The 19689-nt window shown below is 38.3% G+C and overlaps 1 protein-coding gene across 1 annotated transcript; it reads left to right on the top strand.

Annotated features, from left to right (window-relative positions):
- Positions 1 to 202: 202 nt before the first annotated feature.
- LOC144372288 (thyroid receptor-interacting protein 11-like) lies at positions 203 to 18246 on the top strand. The gene is given in 6 exon segments (XM_078035648.1): positions 203 to 3461; positions 13240 to 13293; positions 14401 to 14939; positions 15921 to 16112; positions 16857 to 17680; positions 17682 to 18246. Coding segments are annotated over 6 exon segments (5088 nt in total). The 3' UTR covers positions 17902 to 18246.
- The last annotated feature ends 1443 nt before the right edge of the window (positions 18247 to 19689 follow it).

The following is a 19689-nucleotide window of genomic DNA, read 5'->3' as shown; positions in this document are numbered from 1 at the left end:
GCGCAGGACAGGCTTCTGAGTTTACAGGCAGGAAGGGATGATTGGTGGTTGGTGGAGCCCCAGGAACCCCGCGCTCTGAGGAATTCTGAGCGCTTGGGTCATAATTGACCCCGGCAACGCCGGAGGACGTTTGGGGCAGAGAAGTGGATGGTGATGGACGCGCTTCTCAGAGCTGGTCCGATGGCTCGCTGAAGTGGCCACGATGTCGGCCTGGTTTGGAGGCCTGGGCTCAGGCTTGGGCCACTTCTTGGCTCAGGTGGGGAGCAGCTTGGCTTTCCTCACCGGCCATAGCTCCACCCTCACCAGGGACATGCTTCCGGATGACTTAGGAGACCCAGAAGCAGCTTTACATCATTGTCGGAGAAAGGAAATGGAAACCACTGATTCCACACTAAGATGTGAGAATGAAAGACCGAAAAAGTATTGTACTGACCTGGAAGAAAAGCATGAAGCGCCAGAGCTACAAAGAAACCATCAGTCTGTAAGTTGCCAAGATCAACTGCAACAGAAAGAGGTAGAGGTCAGCCATCTTAAAGCAGGACAGACTGTACTGCAAGATCAAATGTTCCAACTACGGGCAGCTGCTCAATCAGTACGCTCGGGAGCTTGTGGTGTGCCAACAACAACCGCACCGGCTCCGTTCGGTTCCCTGATCGGTAGTCATTCTTCAGCCTTTCGTGATGATGACACGGACTTTAGTGACATAATTGTATCACAACAAGAAACAAACAGATTATCAACTGAAGTTGCAAAACAGGAATCTGAAGTTGGCCACTCGAGGCAGATTGCTGAGGCTCAGGGAACACACCATTCTGACTCGAGTGAAATCTGCAAAGTACTAAATACTATCAAGACTCTTCAACCAAACCACAGTCCAGACATAGATGATCATCAGCATGAAATTTCAGTTTGGGAGCAGAGTTCTACTGTGGCAGAAAAGGGAAGAACCCTTCCTCAGCATTCAGCAGTGGAAGAAGTGCTCAGGCTTCAACGAGCCCTGGCTGATGCGGAGAAGGAAATCGTGAGACTAAGTGGTTTAAACCAGGATAACCGCCTTGCTGAAGACAATCTGAAACTTAAAATGCATGTTGAAGCTTTAGAAAAAGAGAAGTCATCATTGAGTCAAGAAAAAGAGGAACTTCAGATGTCACTGTCAAAATTGAGCTGTGACTATCAAGTCATGAAAAGCAGAGCTTCAACAGACGTGAATTTGAATGTACAATTACTAGACTTAAAACTTCACTTGAAGGCAAAGGAGGAAGAACTGAATCAGACTACCAATGAGAAGAAAATGCTGATAGCTGAGTTAGAAGAACTGGATCATCAGAATCAGGAAGCTACAAAGCACATGATTTTGATACAAGATGAGCTATCCAAACAACAAAATGAAGGAGACCTTGTCATCAAGAAGTTGGAACAAGATCGAGATGATGGAAAAAAGAGAGTTCGTCAACTTGAGGATGAGCAAATGAACATATCCCAAGAGTTGCATGTGCAGAAGGAGAAGTTAACTGAGAATGCGCAGAGCCTCAGTGATTTGCATTTAACTAAGCAGAAGCTTGAAGGTAAAGTGGAAGATTTAGTAGATCAGCTAAATCAGTCACAAAAAAATAGTTTAAACCTCCAGCAGGAAAACCTGGGGCTTAAGGATCACATTAGACAACTTGAAGAGGAGCTGTCTGGATTTAAGAGTAAGTATCCAACTTCTCTGAACGAAGACTCGAACAGTCACTGGAAGGATGACATGCTTAAAGAACGAGAAGCTGAAGTGAGCAACCTAAGGCAAAATCTTTCTCAAGAGGAACAGCTCAATGAAAACTTAACGAGAGTTGCTGTTGAACTCAAGACGGAAAATGAAATGTTGATTTTAGCACGTGACGATGTAAGGCGTAAGTTGGAAGAATCTATTGCTGCTTACAATCAGATCTCTCAAGAAAGAGACACTATCACGGAGACTCTCCAAAGAGACAAAGAAGAGACTGAAGCCAAACTGCACCAGGCAGAAAAAAGACTGTTGGAAGAAGCAAATAATCACAGGCAGACTATTGAGGAACTCTCCAATGCACACAATTTGAAGACCTCTTACTTAAAGCTGAAACACGAATGTGCACTTCAACTCAATCAAGAGAAGGACTTTGAAATAGCAGGACTCAAAAAGAATATTGAGCAAATGACTGCTGATGAAAAAGAAACTGAGGAAATTTTGGCATCTTACATAGAAGAAGAGGAGCGATTGACACAAGTCATAAATGAGAAAGAAGTTTTTATTGAAAAACTCGAAGAAAAAAGTTCACAACTACAAAAGGATTTAGATAAGTGTTCTCAGGCCTTAAGAGAAAATGAAACTTTAAGGCAATCCCTTGAAAGAAAGGACAGAAGTCTTACCTACGTGAAAGCAGAAAACAACTATCTGCGAGTAGAACTGGAAATACTTCGGGAACAGCACAATCAAGCTGTACCAGTGGCTGAGCCTGAAGCTCTTGATGCTATCACAGAACTAGAATTGGAGGTATCTCAACTGAATATAGTCAAAAATCATCTGGAAGATGAAATTCAAGACCATCTGAATATAACTGAAAATCAAAACCAGCGTAAAATGCAACTACTTCAGTCTTTACAGGAGCAGGAGGAGGAAATGGATGAATTTAAGTACCAATATGAGCAGATGAATGCTGCGTATAGCCAGTTAATTTTAGAGGAGGAAATTAAGAACTTGCAGAAAACTATTGAAGAACTAAAAGCCCAGTTGCCTGGTGAGAGAGGAGATGCTCAAACATTGAATTCTGATATTTTTCAAGAGACCAAAGTAAAAATCCTAAGAGAAAACGAGGTTCAACACTTACGGGACCAAGAAGTACAGTGTGCCCTGTCATCAAGTAGCCTGAAAAGGGTTCTAGAGCACTTCCAAGAAGAAGAGAAAGCTCTGCATTCTGCCGAATTAGCCAAAGAAAAACAGTCAATAGCTGAATGGAAGAACAAGGCCGAAAAGCTAGAAGGAGAAGTAGCATCACTGCGGGAACGTTTGGATCAAGCGAATGCTCTGTTGGATTCTGCTTCCAGACCGAGAGAAGACTTAGATCTCGAGGAAGAACAGATGGAAGAACTGAAAAAACAAAAGGAGCCCCGAAAAGAAATGTTGGACCACGCACAACAGAAATCGTCCACTTTGGGCAACAGCGCAGAAGGAAAAGTGGACAAAGTCCTCATGCAAAACCTTTTTATCGCTCATCTCCAGACACCAAAAGGCAAACGTCCTGAAGCATTGCAGTTGATGGGGAGCATCCTGGACATTCCAAAGGACCAAATGCAGCACTTGCTGAATAAAGATTCTTATGGTGGTGTCGGTAAGTGGATGAGGAGTTGGCTTGGAGGGGCTTCAAAAAGTGTCCCCGACATACCTCTGAAACCAAATCAACAACCTGTGCTTCAGAGTTCTTTCCCAGAACTCTTTACCAGGAAATGTTAAAGATGGAGCCAAATTAAGAGCTGGCAGAAGCACCAACGGGAATCCACTCTTGGTTCCACGTTCTGCAGCTGTGCCTCTTAGTAACCTAGCTGGAGTTGGACTTGGTGGACCAGGGCATCCTCTTTTTAAACCCACCTTTACACCGTTGCCAGTGTCCCCGGACAATAGGGCCAGAGCTGTACTCCAGGATCTTCTAAATATTTAGCATTATTCTAAAGAAGCCATAACCCCTTTTTTTTTATGTTTTACAGCATGGCCTTTTGAAAAAGTACTCATGTGTTTGTAGACAAAAAGAGAAAGCAAAACAGCTGGTATATGTAAGTGGATAGCTACTGGGTATTTTATTTTATTTCTTTAGTTGTTGTTGTTGTTGTGATTTTTTGCTATAGTACTTTAAAAAAAAATTTGTTTTGTTTTTTGTAGCACTTTTTGTTTATAGAATTTTGTTCCAATGTAGCAGATAATCATCACCAGTTATCAATTCTGATGTACTTTAGCGAGCAACTGTACAGAGCAGCCTTCTTGAACCACTAGTTCCAACCTCACTTAATGGCATTAAGATAAAAACGATACATGTAATTACAGGAAACAAGAAAAACCCAACCCATAAGAAGGATGTCTCCGATTTAGAGTACATGAAAACCAAATATAGTGTTGCAAAACGTTGAGAATATTTAGTTTATCCAAGATAACACTGTACAACTACCAAGCGAAAATTCCAATAGGGAGGACCTAAACAGGAAGCTTAGTGGATAAATTCTAAGATGCCTTGAATCCAAATTCTATGACCCCTATCCATTTTGCCGATTTCCATTTCTCTACGAAAGTCACTCCACATTAATTCAGTTTTCCAGATGATAAACATGTCCAGAAGGAAGAGTATTTCTATGAGTCAACCCCAAAGTGGGATCACGTGATCCATTGCCAATGGAAAAGTTAATTAGTAGGAATGTATCATTAAATATCTGGACTGCTTATCTACATACTATTGGGGGCTCTACAATAATTCTTATAAACACATTCTATAAAACATTGGATCAAAACAAGTTGGGGAGAGAAATAAGCTAACAACAGTTTTTGAAAGATGAAAAGCTTTAAAATAGGAGTAGTTACAACCTTTTGATAAATTAAGGTAAAAGATGAATCAAAAGTTTCTAGCTTAAGTAGGTGAAATCAGAGAAGAGAAAAAGCAGATTGCATAGCACATACTTCTCCGACACCTGTAGTTTCTAAAACCATTCAGAACCTTTTTATTAAAATTAATTTAAACAAAATTTAATATATTTTGAAATACAAATTATACTATCATTTAATATAAATTAATCTAATTTAAATTAATCTTATTAGTAGTATTATTTAAATTTCTTTTATTAATACTATGGTTTGATCTAAATTTATTTTATTAATTGATATTGTTTATATTAAATTATCAATAAATATTAAATTTATTGATAATTTAATATAAATTCCATTTATATTAAATTATACTATGATTTATATTTAAAAATTCATTAAATTTTATTTAAATTAATACAATTTAACAAAGTAAATTTAACATAATATAGATTGAATTATTTAATATCGACTATATAACTTAATATAAACGTCAATAAAGTTAATTTTAATAAAAATGCTCTTAGTTGTTTTGGAAATTACAGGTGGCAGTGAAGTATTAGCAACATTATCTTCTTTTTTTCTCCTCTTTGATTTTACCTAACTTAAGCTAGAACCTTTTGGTTTATCTTTTGTTTTACTTTACAAAAATAAAAAAAAAAAAAAAAAAGGAAGAAAAACACCTAGTAGCTACACACATATCAGCTTTTCCTTTCTTATTTCTAAATTTCACCTTAACATTTACATTATTTGACCAAAATTAAGACGCCACCAGTTGTTAGGCATGAACAAAATCACTGAAACAACAACTGGAGGACGCATCCCAGAGTCACATTGGCCAAGTATTCAAAACATATAAATGTCTGAGAACTGATGAGCTCTGATAGTAAAGTTTCCAACCTATGAAAAGTTTCCAAATGCTATGGAAAATGATGACATTTCTCTTTTTGTGTTTTTAAGCTGAGAACCTAAGGTATGTTATCAGAAATTGTATGGAACTCAAGTCTTTAAATTTCTTATTTTTCCTGTACTGTAGACAAAGAGACTCACAATTCCTTGAGCTCTACTAGCATTTTAGTGACAGGAAAAAATTCAATGATGCATAGTTCTTTATCTGCATTCAATGTCTATCAATCTTACATACTTTGGGAAGGGTCACAAACCACAGCCCTTATGCCTCCTGCTCTATTTCAAAGCTTCCAGCGTCAGTTGCAACAATTCTAGGAAACACTGGGAATACTCTATGGTACAAAATGCACAATTACTTTTATTTGAAAGCATCTCTAAGACATGAGTCATTACGTGACTTTCTTGTTCTAAGTAAATTTACTGAATTATTATTAAGTGATAACATAGTAAGCCAAAATGAAAAATGAAAGCATATGCTTCAAATCAGAGCAAGGAAGAAATAAGAAGGTATGAGGTGTGGTAAAAACACACGAACATGCAAATATTATCCAGCCTTCTTACGTCAAATTTCCTCTTTTTTATTTATTCATTTTTTGGAGGTTACATTCTTGCATGATATGCATGGAACAACTTTTGGGGGGATACAATCAGAAATGCAGCACTAAAATCTGCCTTCCTGTAACATCACACGGCTTACTCCCGAGAAGAATATCAAACTATATATTTGGCTTCCACTTGCCAAATTACTTGGAATCTGATTCCAGTAGACTTCACATGGTTGGGAAAAGCAGAGTTCAGATTTGTCATGAGAGATTTTTATATATTCTGCTCACTCCATCGTGTCTAGGTGAGCCTTTGGGTTTCAATGCCTGGAAACTCACTTCTTATATTTCTGAATTTAAGAGCTCTTGGAAACGGCGACCTCACTGCATTCTTGAGAAAAATATGTTATACAGGTACTCAGAAAATCACAAAGATTAATATAGATTCAAGATTTTTTTTTTTTTAAGACAAGGGGTTTAATGGAGAAAACAGCAAGATAGCCTTAGAAATTTCATACTCCCTGCATTCTTAGGAAAAGCTTCTATATTGTAAAGAATAACACCAAACAGAAAAGTTCCTAAGAAAATATTGTGCTTTCAGTTTCCTTGTCTCATAAATTTTATTAAAGTTTCATTAAAGACCCTGTATTTGCTAGCCTTTTTATTAAATACTTTTTTGAGATATTCTATTAATGTCTATGACTGGATTTTATTTGGTCTCACATTAATGTCGCTCCCTGTGACAAAGGGTACATGGGAGGCAGGCAGGATCAGCCTGTCCTCTCCGAGGCACCAGCTGTCCCAACCAGGCTCTGACAGAGGTAGTGAAGGTCGCTAGCGTCTCCTGGACTGAGCGAGAGGGTAAGTATCTGAGTAATATTAATTGTGTATAAATGCCACATTTTTTATGCATTCATCTACTAAGTTGTTTCCACAATTTAGCTAATGTGAATTTTGCTGCTATAAACATTGATGTGGCTGTGTCCCTGTAGTTTGCAGTTGTTAAGTCCTTTGGGTATAGACCAAAAAGAGGGATAGCTAGGTCAAATGGTGGTTCTACTCCCAAATTTCCAGGGAATCTCCAAACTGCTTTCCATATTGGCTGCACCAATCTACAGTCCCACCGACAGTGTAGGAGTGTACATGTTTCCTGAAATCCTCACCAACACTTATTGTTGTTGTCTTCATAATAGCTGCCATTTTCAAAAATCGCTGACATTCTAACTGGAGGGAGGTGCAATTAAACCCCTATCTCTCACCATGCACAAAACTCCACTCAAATGATTCAAGGACCTAGGAATAAAACCAGAGACCTTGCATGTAACAGAAGAAAAAGTAGGCCCTAATTCCAATCATATGGGATTAGTCCCAAAATTCCTTAATAAGACTCCTATAGCACAAGAATTAAAATCCAGTATCAATAAATGAGATAGATGCAAACTAAAAAAGTTTCTTCTCCACAAAACAAACAATCTGGGAGGTGAATAGAGATCCTACATCTTGGGAGAAAAGTTTTGCCCCATCACACATCAGATAGAGCACTAATCTCTAGGGTATAGAAAGAACTCACAAATCTAAATACACACACACACACACACACACACACACACACAAACAAACAAACAAACAAACAAACAAATAAATAAATAAATAAAATGACCCATTCAATAAATGGGCCACGGACCTGAACAGACACTTCTCCCCAGATGATATAAAATTAATCAACAAATAGATGCAAATATGCTCATCATCACTAGCACTTAGAGAAGTGAAAATCAAAACTACACTAAGATTTGAAGTTCAATCTTAAAGGCTGAAAATGAGCATGTTTCACCTCTCTTTCTCCTTCTACCACCAAATCCTCATAGAAATTAGAAGAGGACATTTGAAATGCTCAGTGATCCAAAATAAGAATGAGAATTTCAAGGACTGAACACAAAAATAGATTATGAAAGAGTAGATCAAGTTGAAAAGACAAAAGCAAATATAGAACGTGCAAGAAAACAGTTCACTTCCAGAAGCTGAGAGGTAACAGGCTGCTTCATGCTTTCAGTATTACATACCAGGGATCACAGAGCACAGGACAACAATAAGATAGTTATCTGGGGTACCACACCGTGGGGTATATAGAGCAAAAACATGGGAAACCCTGCAGATTAAAAGGCATAAACTGAACATCCCTCTCTCAGAACCCAAACAAGGAACCACCAACAAGCAGGGAGGGGATAGAGAAGAGCTGTGTAATGCACTTAAGAAGCCTGACTGAGTAGCTATACCAAGAAGTTGTACCATGCACACAAAACTACATATCATGTTCAAACACACAGGCTACAGCCACCAAAATTTACCACGCCCTAGACCACAATGAAAACGCCAGCCAATTCCGTAAAGGTGTTATCACACACGCTGCAATTCCTTGTGCATGTAAAATTAGAAGAATTTTGACTCCTCAAAAAAAAAAAAAAAAAATTCCATATACAATGAAATTAGGGCCATAGAAACAATTCCAAATAATTGTTAGATTAAAGCAAAAATCAAGATGGGATTAAATTAAAATACTATAATAGTCATCTGGTGAGTATGACAGAAGCAACAGGGATTTAGATATATGTATTTGAAAAGAGATTGAAATCAAACGGCATATGCTTTTAACATAAAAACATAATACCTGGATACTGGATAAAATAATGTCAATGTTAAGGCAAAATTTAGAAAAAACAAAGGAAAAGCTGATGTGTGTAGCTACTGGGTGTTTTGTCTTCCCATTTTTATCTTGGTAAATTAAGATAAAAGATAAACAAAAGTTTCTAGCTTAAGTTAGGCAAAATGAGACAACAGACAAAAGTAGAATATATAGCTAATATTTCTCTGATACCTGTAGTTTCTAAAACCACTAAGAGGATTTTTATTAAAATTAATTTTATTAATATTTTTATTATATACTTAATATTAAATGACTTAATCTATATTAAATGTTATTTAAATTCACTTTGTTAAATTGTATTAATTTAAATGAAGTTTAATGAATTTTTAGTATACTGATTTTAAGTCCTCTAGTTATAAACCAATGAGTGGGATAGCTGGGTCAAAGGATGCTTCCGATCCCAGTTTTCCGAGGAATTTTCATACTGCTTTTCAGACTGGCTGCATCAATTTGCAGTGCCACCAGCAATGTATACGTGTACCTTTTACCCCCACATCCTCGCCAACATTTATTATTGCTGATATTCTTGATGATTGCCATTCTGATTGAAGTGAGATGAAATCTTAGAGTAGTTTTGATTTGCATTTCTCTCATTACTAGTGAAGTTGAACATTTTTTTCATGTATTTATTGATTGTATTGCTTCTTCTGTGAAGTGTCTGTTCAATACCTTGCCCTTTACATTAAAAAATATATATATTGTGTATTGCTGGCAAAAATAGAGTATCACTGAATAGTTCCAAAGTTTAGAGACTTCTAAAAAAGTGGCTTTTATAGACTTTCATGAGTTGAAAACTAGTTGTATTTCTAATAGGGTAGAGCTCAGTAATCACTATGTTGCCATCAAGAAAGCCCTGCAGATGTTTGCCCAGTGGAATGAAAAAAAAAAAAAAAAAAAAAAACAGAATTGAGAACATCATCCAGGCAAATCAGTAGGCAACTGATTCTAGTTCGAGGTAGACAATTAATCTGTTGAAGAATCTACTTTCACAGTTTGTATATAACATTTATGGACTATTTTACATTCTATTTTAAAAATATTGATTATTTAGCCTTTAGTGGACACAACATCTTTATTTTATTTATTTTTTTAGGTAGTGCTGAGGATCAAACCCCATGCCTCACGCATGCTAGGTGAAGGAGCTACTACTTGAGCCACATCCCCAACACTCTCTTAAATTCTTATTTTCACCTTGCTTCCTTATGATAATGAGAATTCAAATTTATGGGTAATATATCATTCACTGAACAACTTGTCAGTCCAAATCAATCCTTCTACTACTGTATTGTCACTGGAGTGTTATGTTAATCTTCCTACAAACGTGTGCGGAACATTTCATTGATTATGCCAATTCTTAAAAATACAAATGTGCCGAGCCCTAATATCCAGAGTATACAAACAACTCAAAAATTAAACATTAAGAAAACAAACAACCCAATCAACAAATGGGCCAAGGACCTGAACAGACACTTCTCAGAGAAGGATATACAATTAATCAAAAAATACACGGAAAAAATGCCCACCCTCTCTAGCAATCAGAGAAATGCAAATTCAAACCACTCTAAGACACCAAATCAGTCCAGTAAGAATGGCAGCCATTAGGAAGTCAAACAACAACAAGTGCTGGCAAGGATGTGGGGGAAAAGGTACACTTGTACATTGCTGGTGCGACTGCAAATTGGTGCAGCCAATTTGGAAAGCATTATGGAGATTCCTGGGAAAGCTGGGAATGGAACCACCATTCGACCCAGCTATTCCCCTTCTCGGACTATTCCCAAAGACCTAAAAAGAGCATACTATAGGGATACAGCTACATCAAGGCTCATAGCAGCACAATTCACAATAGCTAGAATGTGGAACCAACCTAGATGCCAGTCAACAGATGAATGGATTAAAAAAATGTGGCATTTGTACACGGTGGAATATTACTCAGCACTAAAAAATAACAAAACCACGGCATTTGCAGGGAAATGGATGGCATTAGAGGAGATTATGCTAAGTGAAGTTAGCCAATCCCTAGAAAAGAAATGCTGAATGTCTTCTTTCATATAAGGAGGGGGACTCAAAACAGAGCAGGCTGGAAGAGCATGAAAAGAAGATTACCAATTGGAAGGGACAAGAGGTGGGAGGGAATGGGAGAGAGAAGGGGAAATTTCATGGAAATGGAAGGATACCCTCATTGTTATACAAAATTACATATAAGAGGATGTGAGGGGAAAGGGGAAAAAAGGAGAGAAATGAATTACAGTAGCTGGGGTAGAGAGAGATTATGGGAGGGGAGGGGACAGAAGGGGGGATAGGGAGGGAATAGAAAAGGCAGCAGAATATAACAGACACTAGTGTGGCAGTATGTATCAACTTGGACGTATAACCAATGTGATCCTGCAAACTGTACACGTGGTAAAAGTAAGAATTCATACCCCACTTGAATCAAATGTATGAAATATGATATGTCAAGATCGTTGTAATGTTTTGAGCAACCAATAAACATTTAAAAAAAGAAACAAGAAGAGACGAGGCCCATATTGAAGAGATTTAAAAATTCTACTGAAATCTATAAGAAAATGTTTGAATGAATTATGAGGTATTAAAAGAAGTACCAACTTAATGTCTTGCATAGAATTTATCACCCTATGTTTATAGACTCAAAAAGCTTTCATTACTTTAACCTTCAACTGTGTTTTAACAAAGCCACATTATTCAGGGCTCTCTACTTCTGGCTTATTCTTTCTTACTCAGTCTTTTGCCCCATATGAGATCCTCACCACCACAGTCATCAATGGCTGGCCTTGCATTATAATTCAAGGATCACTCTATGGAACATCTTCTCCACTGATTGACTGTATTCGATTGCACTTCACAGCAGGAAATGTATATAACACAGCTTTATGTTGTTCACAATACCTATCACAATACCTTGTGCTTTTGGGGCACTGAATATATGTATAAGGATACCCTTATGATTATTGGATGCTTTTTGTCACATGTGCTCGCGAATGAGCCGGGGTTTTCCCTCCATATCCCCCATAGCTTCCAGGAACATTCCAAACATATTTGGAAGAAGAGAAATGCTTTCATTTGGATGGTCAGTTTCGAATACAGTAGGTAGGTTTCTCTCTCAGATAGAAATATAAAATGACAAACAGCTGTGGTCAGAGCGAACCATGCCAGAAGACTGAATCTGAGTGATCAGAAATGCCTTTCAGCAGGAGGAGCAACCACCACTGGAACCACATTCAAGCCAAATGTGATAGGTCTTACACTGAAAAAGGATCATTATTTGTGATTGAAAACAATAAACAAACACAGAACACCTAAAGAGAAGGAGGCACCCTGCTATAATTTGGATCTGGAATGTTGCCCAAAGGTCATGTGTTGAAAGCTTGGACCCCAACCTACCAGCATTCAGAACGGACTCTACAGAAAGGTGAATCGAATCCTGAGCTCTAACCTCATCTGTGGATCAATCCACTGATGGGTTCATGATTGGACAGGACTATTGGGAGTTGGTCAAAACTGTGGGGGCGGTAGGGCCTAGTTGGAGGGTAGGCCATTGGAGTTGATTCCCTGGACGGGTACATCATATTCCTCAGTCCTCTCTTCCCCTCACCATTTCCCTGATCTCCATGAATTGAGAATCTCTGTTTTGAAGCCAGGCTCTCTGCCATGGTAATCTGCCTCACTTCAGGCCACAGCAATGGAGCCTGAAATTGAATCAAAATAAATATTTACTCATTTATTTTTCTCAGGTATGTTGTCAAAGTGATGAAAAAGTCTTCTCACACACACACACATACACACACACACACACACACTCAAACACACACACACACACACACACAGGAGGAATGGTCTAAAGGGAGAAAAGGACACTTGGTATTGTTGACGCCTTCTTCAACAGTAGACACAGCTGGGGTACAGCGTGGATTCTCACTTCAGCAGATGCTAAAAGGGGCTTAAATTTTTATATTAGTCTTTTATGAGGAGAGACTGACTAACACAGGCCTGACTTCTCTCTCAGATTTGGAGATGAATAAGAAGGACCAAGAAGATTTCCTTTTCTAGCCCAGGACACAAATGCAGTCACTAGTTTCTGATAGCAATCGGAGTAATTATGTCTACTTGCTCTATCTTGAAGGCAAGAGACATTATGAGGTGATTCATATAATCCTTAGGATCTACTTAACCATTAATTTTCCAAAAATTCTTCCTTTTTTTAAATTTTATTTCTGCCACCTTGAGGTTTTGTTTCCTGAACAGACATAGAGAAAGAACAGCTCAAGGAAAAGAGTCTCCTGAAAATGGGCTCTGGGAAGAGAGTAATGGGAGCAAACCCAAACCCCTTCTAAAGGGTAATAAGGAAAATGATCCTAAACAAAACAAAAAGCAAATAGGAACAAAGTGGCAGCAGGCTCTGTTTGTTGGCCACTTTCTCTGCACCAGCCATCAGGTGAGAACTACACACTATGTTGTCATTTACTGTTCAACTCATGCTTGTGAGAGAGGTCTTATAAATGCGCTCTGTCAGTTTAGCTCCAAAATTGCTCTGGTCCCAATGGGTATGTCTGTTACAGCCCACGTGCTTCATCTCCTTGCTTTGTCCCCAACTCTACAAAACTGCCTCCTCATTAACTTGTTGGAATTTAAACACCTTGGAAAGCAGGGCCTTATCTTAACTCCTTCTGATCCTCAGAGGTATGGGAATTACATTTAGGATTGTTACTCCATAGTAGAAAATTTCTCAACTTTTTATTTCACTCTGGACTCTTGAAACCTGGATTATATTTGGCACTGATAAACAACAATAGGTTAAGTGGACATCAACCCATTGGCTCTAAAACAAATTTTCTTAAGTGAAATTTAAGCGGAATTTTTGAGCACTTAAATAAACTTCAATCAGAATTAACAAGGACCAAATAATGTTCAAATGAACTCGAAAATGTATAGATTAACAGCAAAACTTTACTTTTGGAAAGGGTAAAGATGGTTCTTTAGTGAAATCTAATCCATATTATAATTTGAATTCTGAGACTGATTAAGACTTTGTGATGGTTAATTGTATATGTTAAGTCGCCTGGGCTACGATGCCCAGATGCTTGGCCAACTTTTATTCTGGGTGTGTCTGTGCTGGTGTTATGGGGTGACATTTACTTTTGAATCGGGGACTTTTAGTTAAATAGATTCCATTCTCTAATGTGGAGCGAGACCTCACCTCGTCAACTGAATGCAACTGAATGGGACAAAAAGCCCACCTCTCCCAGACAAGAGGGAACTGTCCAGTGAACTACCTTTGGATTTCATCTACAACATTGATTCTTCCTGGCTCCACAGGAAGTCCTGCCTTGGGACTCAAACTAGGACACTTTCCTGGATCTCTAGCTCCTCCCAGCCACCCCTGCCCAATCCCGTGAGCCAATAGCTGACAGGCAAGTGCAGGGAAGAAGCAGAGGCCCTGCAGGGGGTGAGTGTGCTACTGGCTGCAGGTCCCTGGTCAAAGCGCAGGACAGGCTTCTGAGTTTACAGGCAGGAAGGGATGATTGGTGGTTGGTGGAGCCCCAGGAACCCCGCGCTCTGAGGAATTCTGAGCGCTTGGGTCATAATTGACCCCGGCAACGCCGGAGGACGTTTGGGGCAGAGAAGTGGATGGTGATGGACGCGCTTCTCAGAGCTGGTCCGATGGCTCGCTGAAGTGGCCACGATGTCGGCCTGGTTTGGAGGCCTGGGCTCAGGCTTGGGCCACTTCTTGGCTCAGGTGGGGAGCAGCTTGGCTTTCCTCACCGGCCATAGCTCCACCCTCACCAGGGACATGCTTCCGGATGACTTAGGAGACCCAGAAGCAGCTTTACATCATTGTCGGAGAAAGGAAATGGAAACCACTGATTCCACACTAAGATGTGAGAATGAAAGACCGAAAAAGTATTGTACTGACCTGGAAGAAAAGCATGAAGCGCCAGAGCTACAAAGAAACCATCAGTCTGTAAGTTGCCAAGATCAACTGCAACAGAAAGAGGTAGAGGTCAGCCATCTTAAAGCAGGACAGACTGTACTGCAAGATCAAATGTTCCAACTACGGGCAGCTGCTCAATCAGTACGCTCGGGAGCTTGTGGTGTGCCAACAACAACCGCACCGGCTCCGTTCGGTTCCCTGATCGGTAGTCATTCTTCAGCCTTTCGTGATGATGACACGGACTTTAGTGACATAATTGTATCACAACAAGAAACAAACAGATTATCAACTGAAGTTGCAAAACAGGAATCTGAAGTTGGCCACTCGAGGCAGATTGCTGAGGCTCAGGGAACACACCATTCTGACTCGAGTGAAATCTGCAAAGTACTAAATACTATCAAGACTCTTCAACCAAACCACAGTCCAGACATAGATGATCATCAGCATGAAATTTCAGTTTGGGAGCAGAGTTCTACTGTGGCAGAAAAGGGAAGAACCCTTCCTCAGCATTCAGCAGTGGAAGAAGTGCTCAGGCTTCAACGAGCCCTGGCTGATGCGGAGAAGGAAATCGTGAGACTAAGTGGTTTAAACCAGGATAACCGCCTTGCTGAAGACAATCTGAAACTTAAAATGCATGTTGAAGCTTTAGAAAAAGAGAAGTCATCATTGAGTCAAGAAAAAGAGGAACTTCAGATGTCACTGTCAAAATTGAGCTGTGACTATCAAGTCATGAAAAGCAGAGCTTCAACAGACGTGAATTTGAATGTACAATTACTAGACTTAAAACTTCACTTGAAGGCAAAGGAGGAAGAACTGAATCAGACTACCAATGAGAAGAAAATGCTGATAGCTGAGTTAGAAGAACTGGATCATCAGAATCAGGAAGCTACAAAGCACATGATTTTGATACAAGATGAGCTATCCAAACAACAAAATGAAGGAGACCTTGTCATCAAGAAGTTGGAACAAGATCGAGATGATGGAAAAAAGAGAGTTCGTCAACTTGAGGATGAGCAAATGAACATATCCCAAGAGTTGCATGTGCAGAAGGAGAAGTTAACTGAGAATGCGCAGAGCCTCAGTGATTTGCATTTAACTAAGCAGAAGCTTGAAGGTAAAGTGGAAGATTTAGTAGATCAGCTAAATCAGTCACAAAAAAATAGTTTAAACCTCCAGCAGGAAAACCTGGGGCTTAAGGATCACATTAGACAACTTGAAGAGGAGCTGTCTGGATTTAAGAGTAAGTATCCAACTTCTCTGAACGAAGACTCGAACAGTCACTGGAAGGATGACATGCTTAAAGAACGAGAAGCTGAAGTGAGCAACCTAAGGCAAAATCTTTCTCAAGAGGAACAGCTCAATGAAAACTTAACGAGAGTTGCTGTTGAACTCAAGACGGAAAATGAAATGTTGATTTTAGCACGTGACGATGTAAGGCGTAAGTTGGAAGAATCTATTGCTGCTTACAATCAGATCTCTCAAGAAAGAGACACTATCACGGAGACTCTCCAAAGAGACAAAGAAGAGACTGAAGCCAAACTGCACCAGGCAGAAAAAAGACTGTTGGAAGAAGCAAATAATCACAGGCAGACTATTGAGGAACTCTCCAATGCACACAATTTGAAGACCTCTTACTTAAAGCTGAAACACGAATGTGCACTTCAACTCAATCAAGAGAAGGACTTTGAAATAGCAGGACTCAAAAAGAATATTGAGCAAATGACTGCTGATGAAAAAGAAACTGAGGAAATTTTGGCATCTTACATAGAAGAAGAGGAGCGATTGACACAAGTCATAAATGAGAAAGAAGTTTTTATTGAAAAACTCGAAGAAAAAAGTTCACAACTACAAAAGGATTTAGATAAGTGTTCTCAGGCCTTAAGAGAAAATGAAACTTTAAGGCAATCCCTTGAAAGAAAGGACAGAAGTCTTACCTACGTGAAAGCAGAAAACAACTATCTGCGAGTAGAACTGGAAATACTTCGGGAACAGCACAATCAAGCTGTACCAGTGGCTGAGCCTGAAGCTCTTGATGCTATCACAGAACTAGAATTGGAGGTATCTCAACTGAATATAGTCAAAAATCATCTGGAAGATGAAATTCAAGACCATCTGAATATAACTGAAAATCAAAACCAGCGTAAAATGCAACTACTTCAGTCTTTACAGGAGCAGGAGGAGGAAATGGATGAATTTAAGTACCAATATGAGCAGATGAATGCTGCGTATAGCCAGTTAATTTTAGAGGAGGAAATTAAGAACTTGCAGAAAACTATTGAAGAACTAAAAGCCCAGTTGCCTGGAGAGAGAGGAGATGCTCAAACATTGAATTCTGATATTTTTCAAGAGACCAAAGTAAAAATCCTAAGAGAAAACGAGGTTCAACACTTACGGGACCAAGAAGTACAGTGTGCCCTGTCATCAAGTAACCTGAAAAGGGTTCTAGAGCACTTCCAAGAAGAAGAGAAAGCTCTGCATTCTGCCGAATTAGCCAAAGAAAAACAGTCAATAGCTGAATGGAAGAACAAGGCCGAAAAGCTAGAAGGAGAAGTAGCATCACTGCGGGAACGTTTGGATCAAGCGAATGCTCTGTTGGATTCTGCTTCCAGACCGAGAGAAGACTTAGATCTCGAGGAAGAACAGATGGAAGAACTGAAAAAACAAAAGGAGCCCCGAAAAGAAATGTTGGACCACGCACAACAGAAATCGTCCACTTTGGGCAACAGCGCAGAAGGAAAAGTGGACAAAGTCCTCATGCAAAACCTTTTTATCGCTCATCTCCAGACACCAAAAGGCAAACGTCCTGAAGCATTGCAGTTGATGGGGAGCATCCTGGACATTCCAAAGGACCAAATGCAGCACTTGCTGAATAAAGATTCTTATGGTGGTGTCGGTAAGTGGATGAGGAGTTGGCTTGGAGGGGCTTCAAAAAGTGTCCCCGACATACCTCTGAAACCAAATCAACAACCTGTGCTTCAGAGTTCTTTCCCAGAACTCTTTACCAGGAAATGTTAAAGATGGAGCCAAATTAAGAGCTGGCAGAAGCACCAACGGGAATCCACTCTTGGTTCCACGTTCTGCAGCTGTGCCTCTTAGTAACCTAGCTGGAGTTGGACTTGGTGGACCAGGGCATCCTCTTTTTAAACCCACCTTTACACCGTTGCCAGTGTCCCCGGACAATAGGGCCAGAGCTGTACTCCAGGATCTTCTAAATATTTAGCATTATTCTAAAGAAGCCATAACCCTTTTTTTTTTTTTATGTTTTACAGCATGGCCTTTTGAAAAAGTACTCATGTGTTTGTAGACAAAAAGAGAAAGCAAAACAGCTGGTATATGTAAGTGGATAGCTACTGGGTATTTTATTTTATTTCTTTAGTTGTTGTTGTTGTTGTGATTTTTTGCTATAGTACTTTAAAAAAAAAATTTGTTTTGTTTTTTGTAGCACTTTTTGTTTATAGAATTTTGTTCCAATGTAGCAGATAATCATCACCAGTTATCAATTCTGATGTACTTTAGCGAGCAACTGTACAGAGCAGCCTTCTTGAACCACTAGTTCCAACCTCACTTAATGGCATTAAGATAAAAACGATACATGTAATTACAGGAAACAAGAAAAACCCAACCCATAAGAAGGATGTCTCCGATTTAGAGTACATGAAAACCAAATATAGTGTTGCAAAACGTTGAGAATATTTAGTTTATCCAAGATAACACTGTACAACTACCAAGCGAAAATTCCAATGGGGAGGACCTAAACAGGAAGCTTAGTGGATAAATTCTAAGATGCCTTGAATCCAAATTCTATGACCCCTATCCATTTTGCCGATTTCCATTTCTCTACGAAAGTCACTTCACATTAATTGAGTTTTCCAGATGATAAACATGTCCAGAAGGAAGAGTATTTCTGAGTCAACCCCAAAGTGGGATCACGTGATCCATTGCCAATGGAAAAGTTAATTAGTAAGAATGTATCATTAAATATCTGGACTGCTTATCTACATACTATTGGGGGCTCTACAATAATTCTTATAAACACATTTTATAAAACATTGGATCAAAACAAGTTGGGGAGAGAAATAAGCTAACAACAGTTTTTGAAAGATGAAAAGCTTTAAAATAGGAGTAGTTACAACCTTTTGATAAATTAAGGTAAAAGATGAATCAAAAGTTTCTAGCTTAAGTAGGTGAAATCAGAGAAGAGAAAAAGCAGATTGCATAGCACATACTTCTCCGACACCTGTAGTTTCTAAAACCATTCAGAACCTTTTTATTAAAATTAATTTAAACAAAATTTAATATATTTTGAAATACAAATTATACTATCATTTAATATAAATTAATCTAATTTAAATTAATCTTATTAGTAGTATTATTTAAATTTCTTTTATTAATACTATGGTTTGATCTAAATTTATTTTATTAATTGATATTGTTTATATTAAATTATCAATAAATATTAAATTTATTGATAATTTAATATAAATTCCATTTATATTAAATTATACTATGATTTATATTTAAAAATTCATTAAATTTTATTTAAATTAATACAATTTAACAAAGTAAATTTAACATAATATAGATTGAATTATTTAATATCGACTATATAACTTAATATAAATGTCAATAAAGTTAATTTTAATAAAAATGCTCTTAGTTGTTTTGGAAATTACACGTGGCAGTGAAGTATTAGCAATATTATCTTCTTTTTTTCTCCTCTTTGATTTTACCTAACTTAAGCTAGAACCTTTTGGTTTATCTTTTGTTTTACTTTACAAAAATAAAAAAAAAAAAAAGGAAGAAAAACACCTAGTAGCTACACACATATCAGCTTTTCCTTTCTTATTTCTAAATTTCACCTTAACATTTACATTATTTGACCAAAATTAAGACGCCACCAGTTGTTAGGCATGAACAAAATCACTGAAACAACAACTGGAGGACGCATCCCAGAGTCACATTGGCCAAGTATTCAAAACATATAAATGTCTGAGAACTGATGAGCTCT

This window comes from Ictidomys tridecemlineatus (genome assembly GCF_052094955.1).
Source record: "Ictidomys tridecemlineatus isolate mIctTri1 chromosome 8 unlocalized genomic scaffold, mIctTri1.hap1 SUPER_8_unloc_1, whole genome shotgun sequence".
Classification (NCBI taxonomy): Eukaryota; Metazoa; Chordata; class Mammalia; order Rodentia; family Sciuridae; genus Ictidomys; species Ictidomys tridecemlineatus.
Note: the sequence above shows the minus strand (reverse complement) of the source record. Positions and strands in the feature narration are given on the sequence as shown.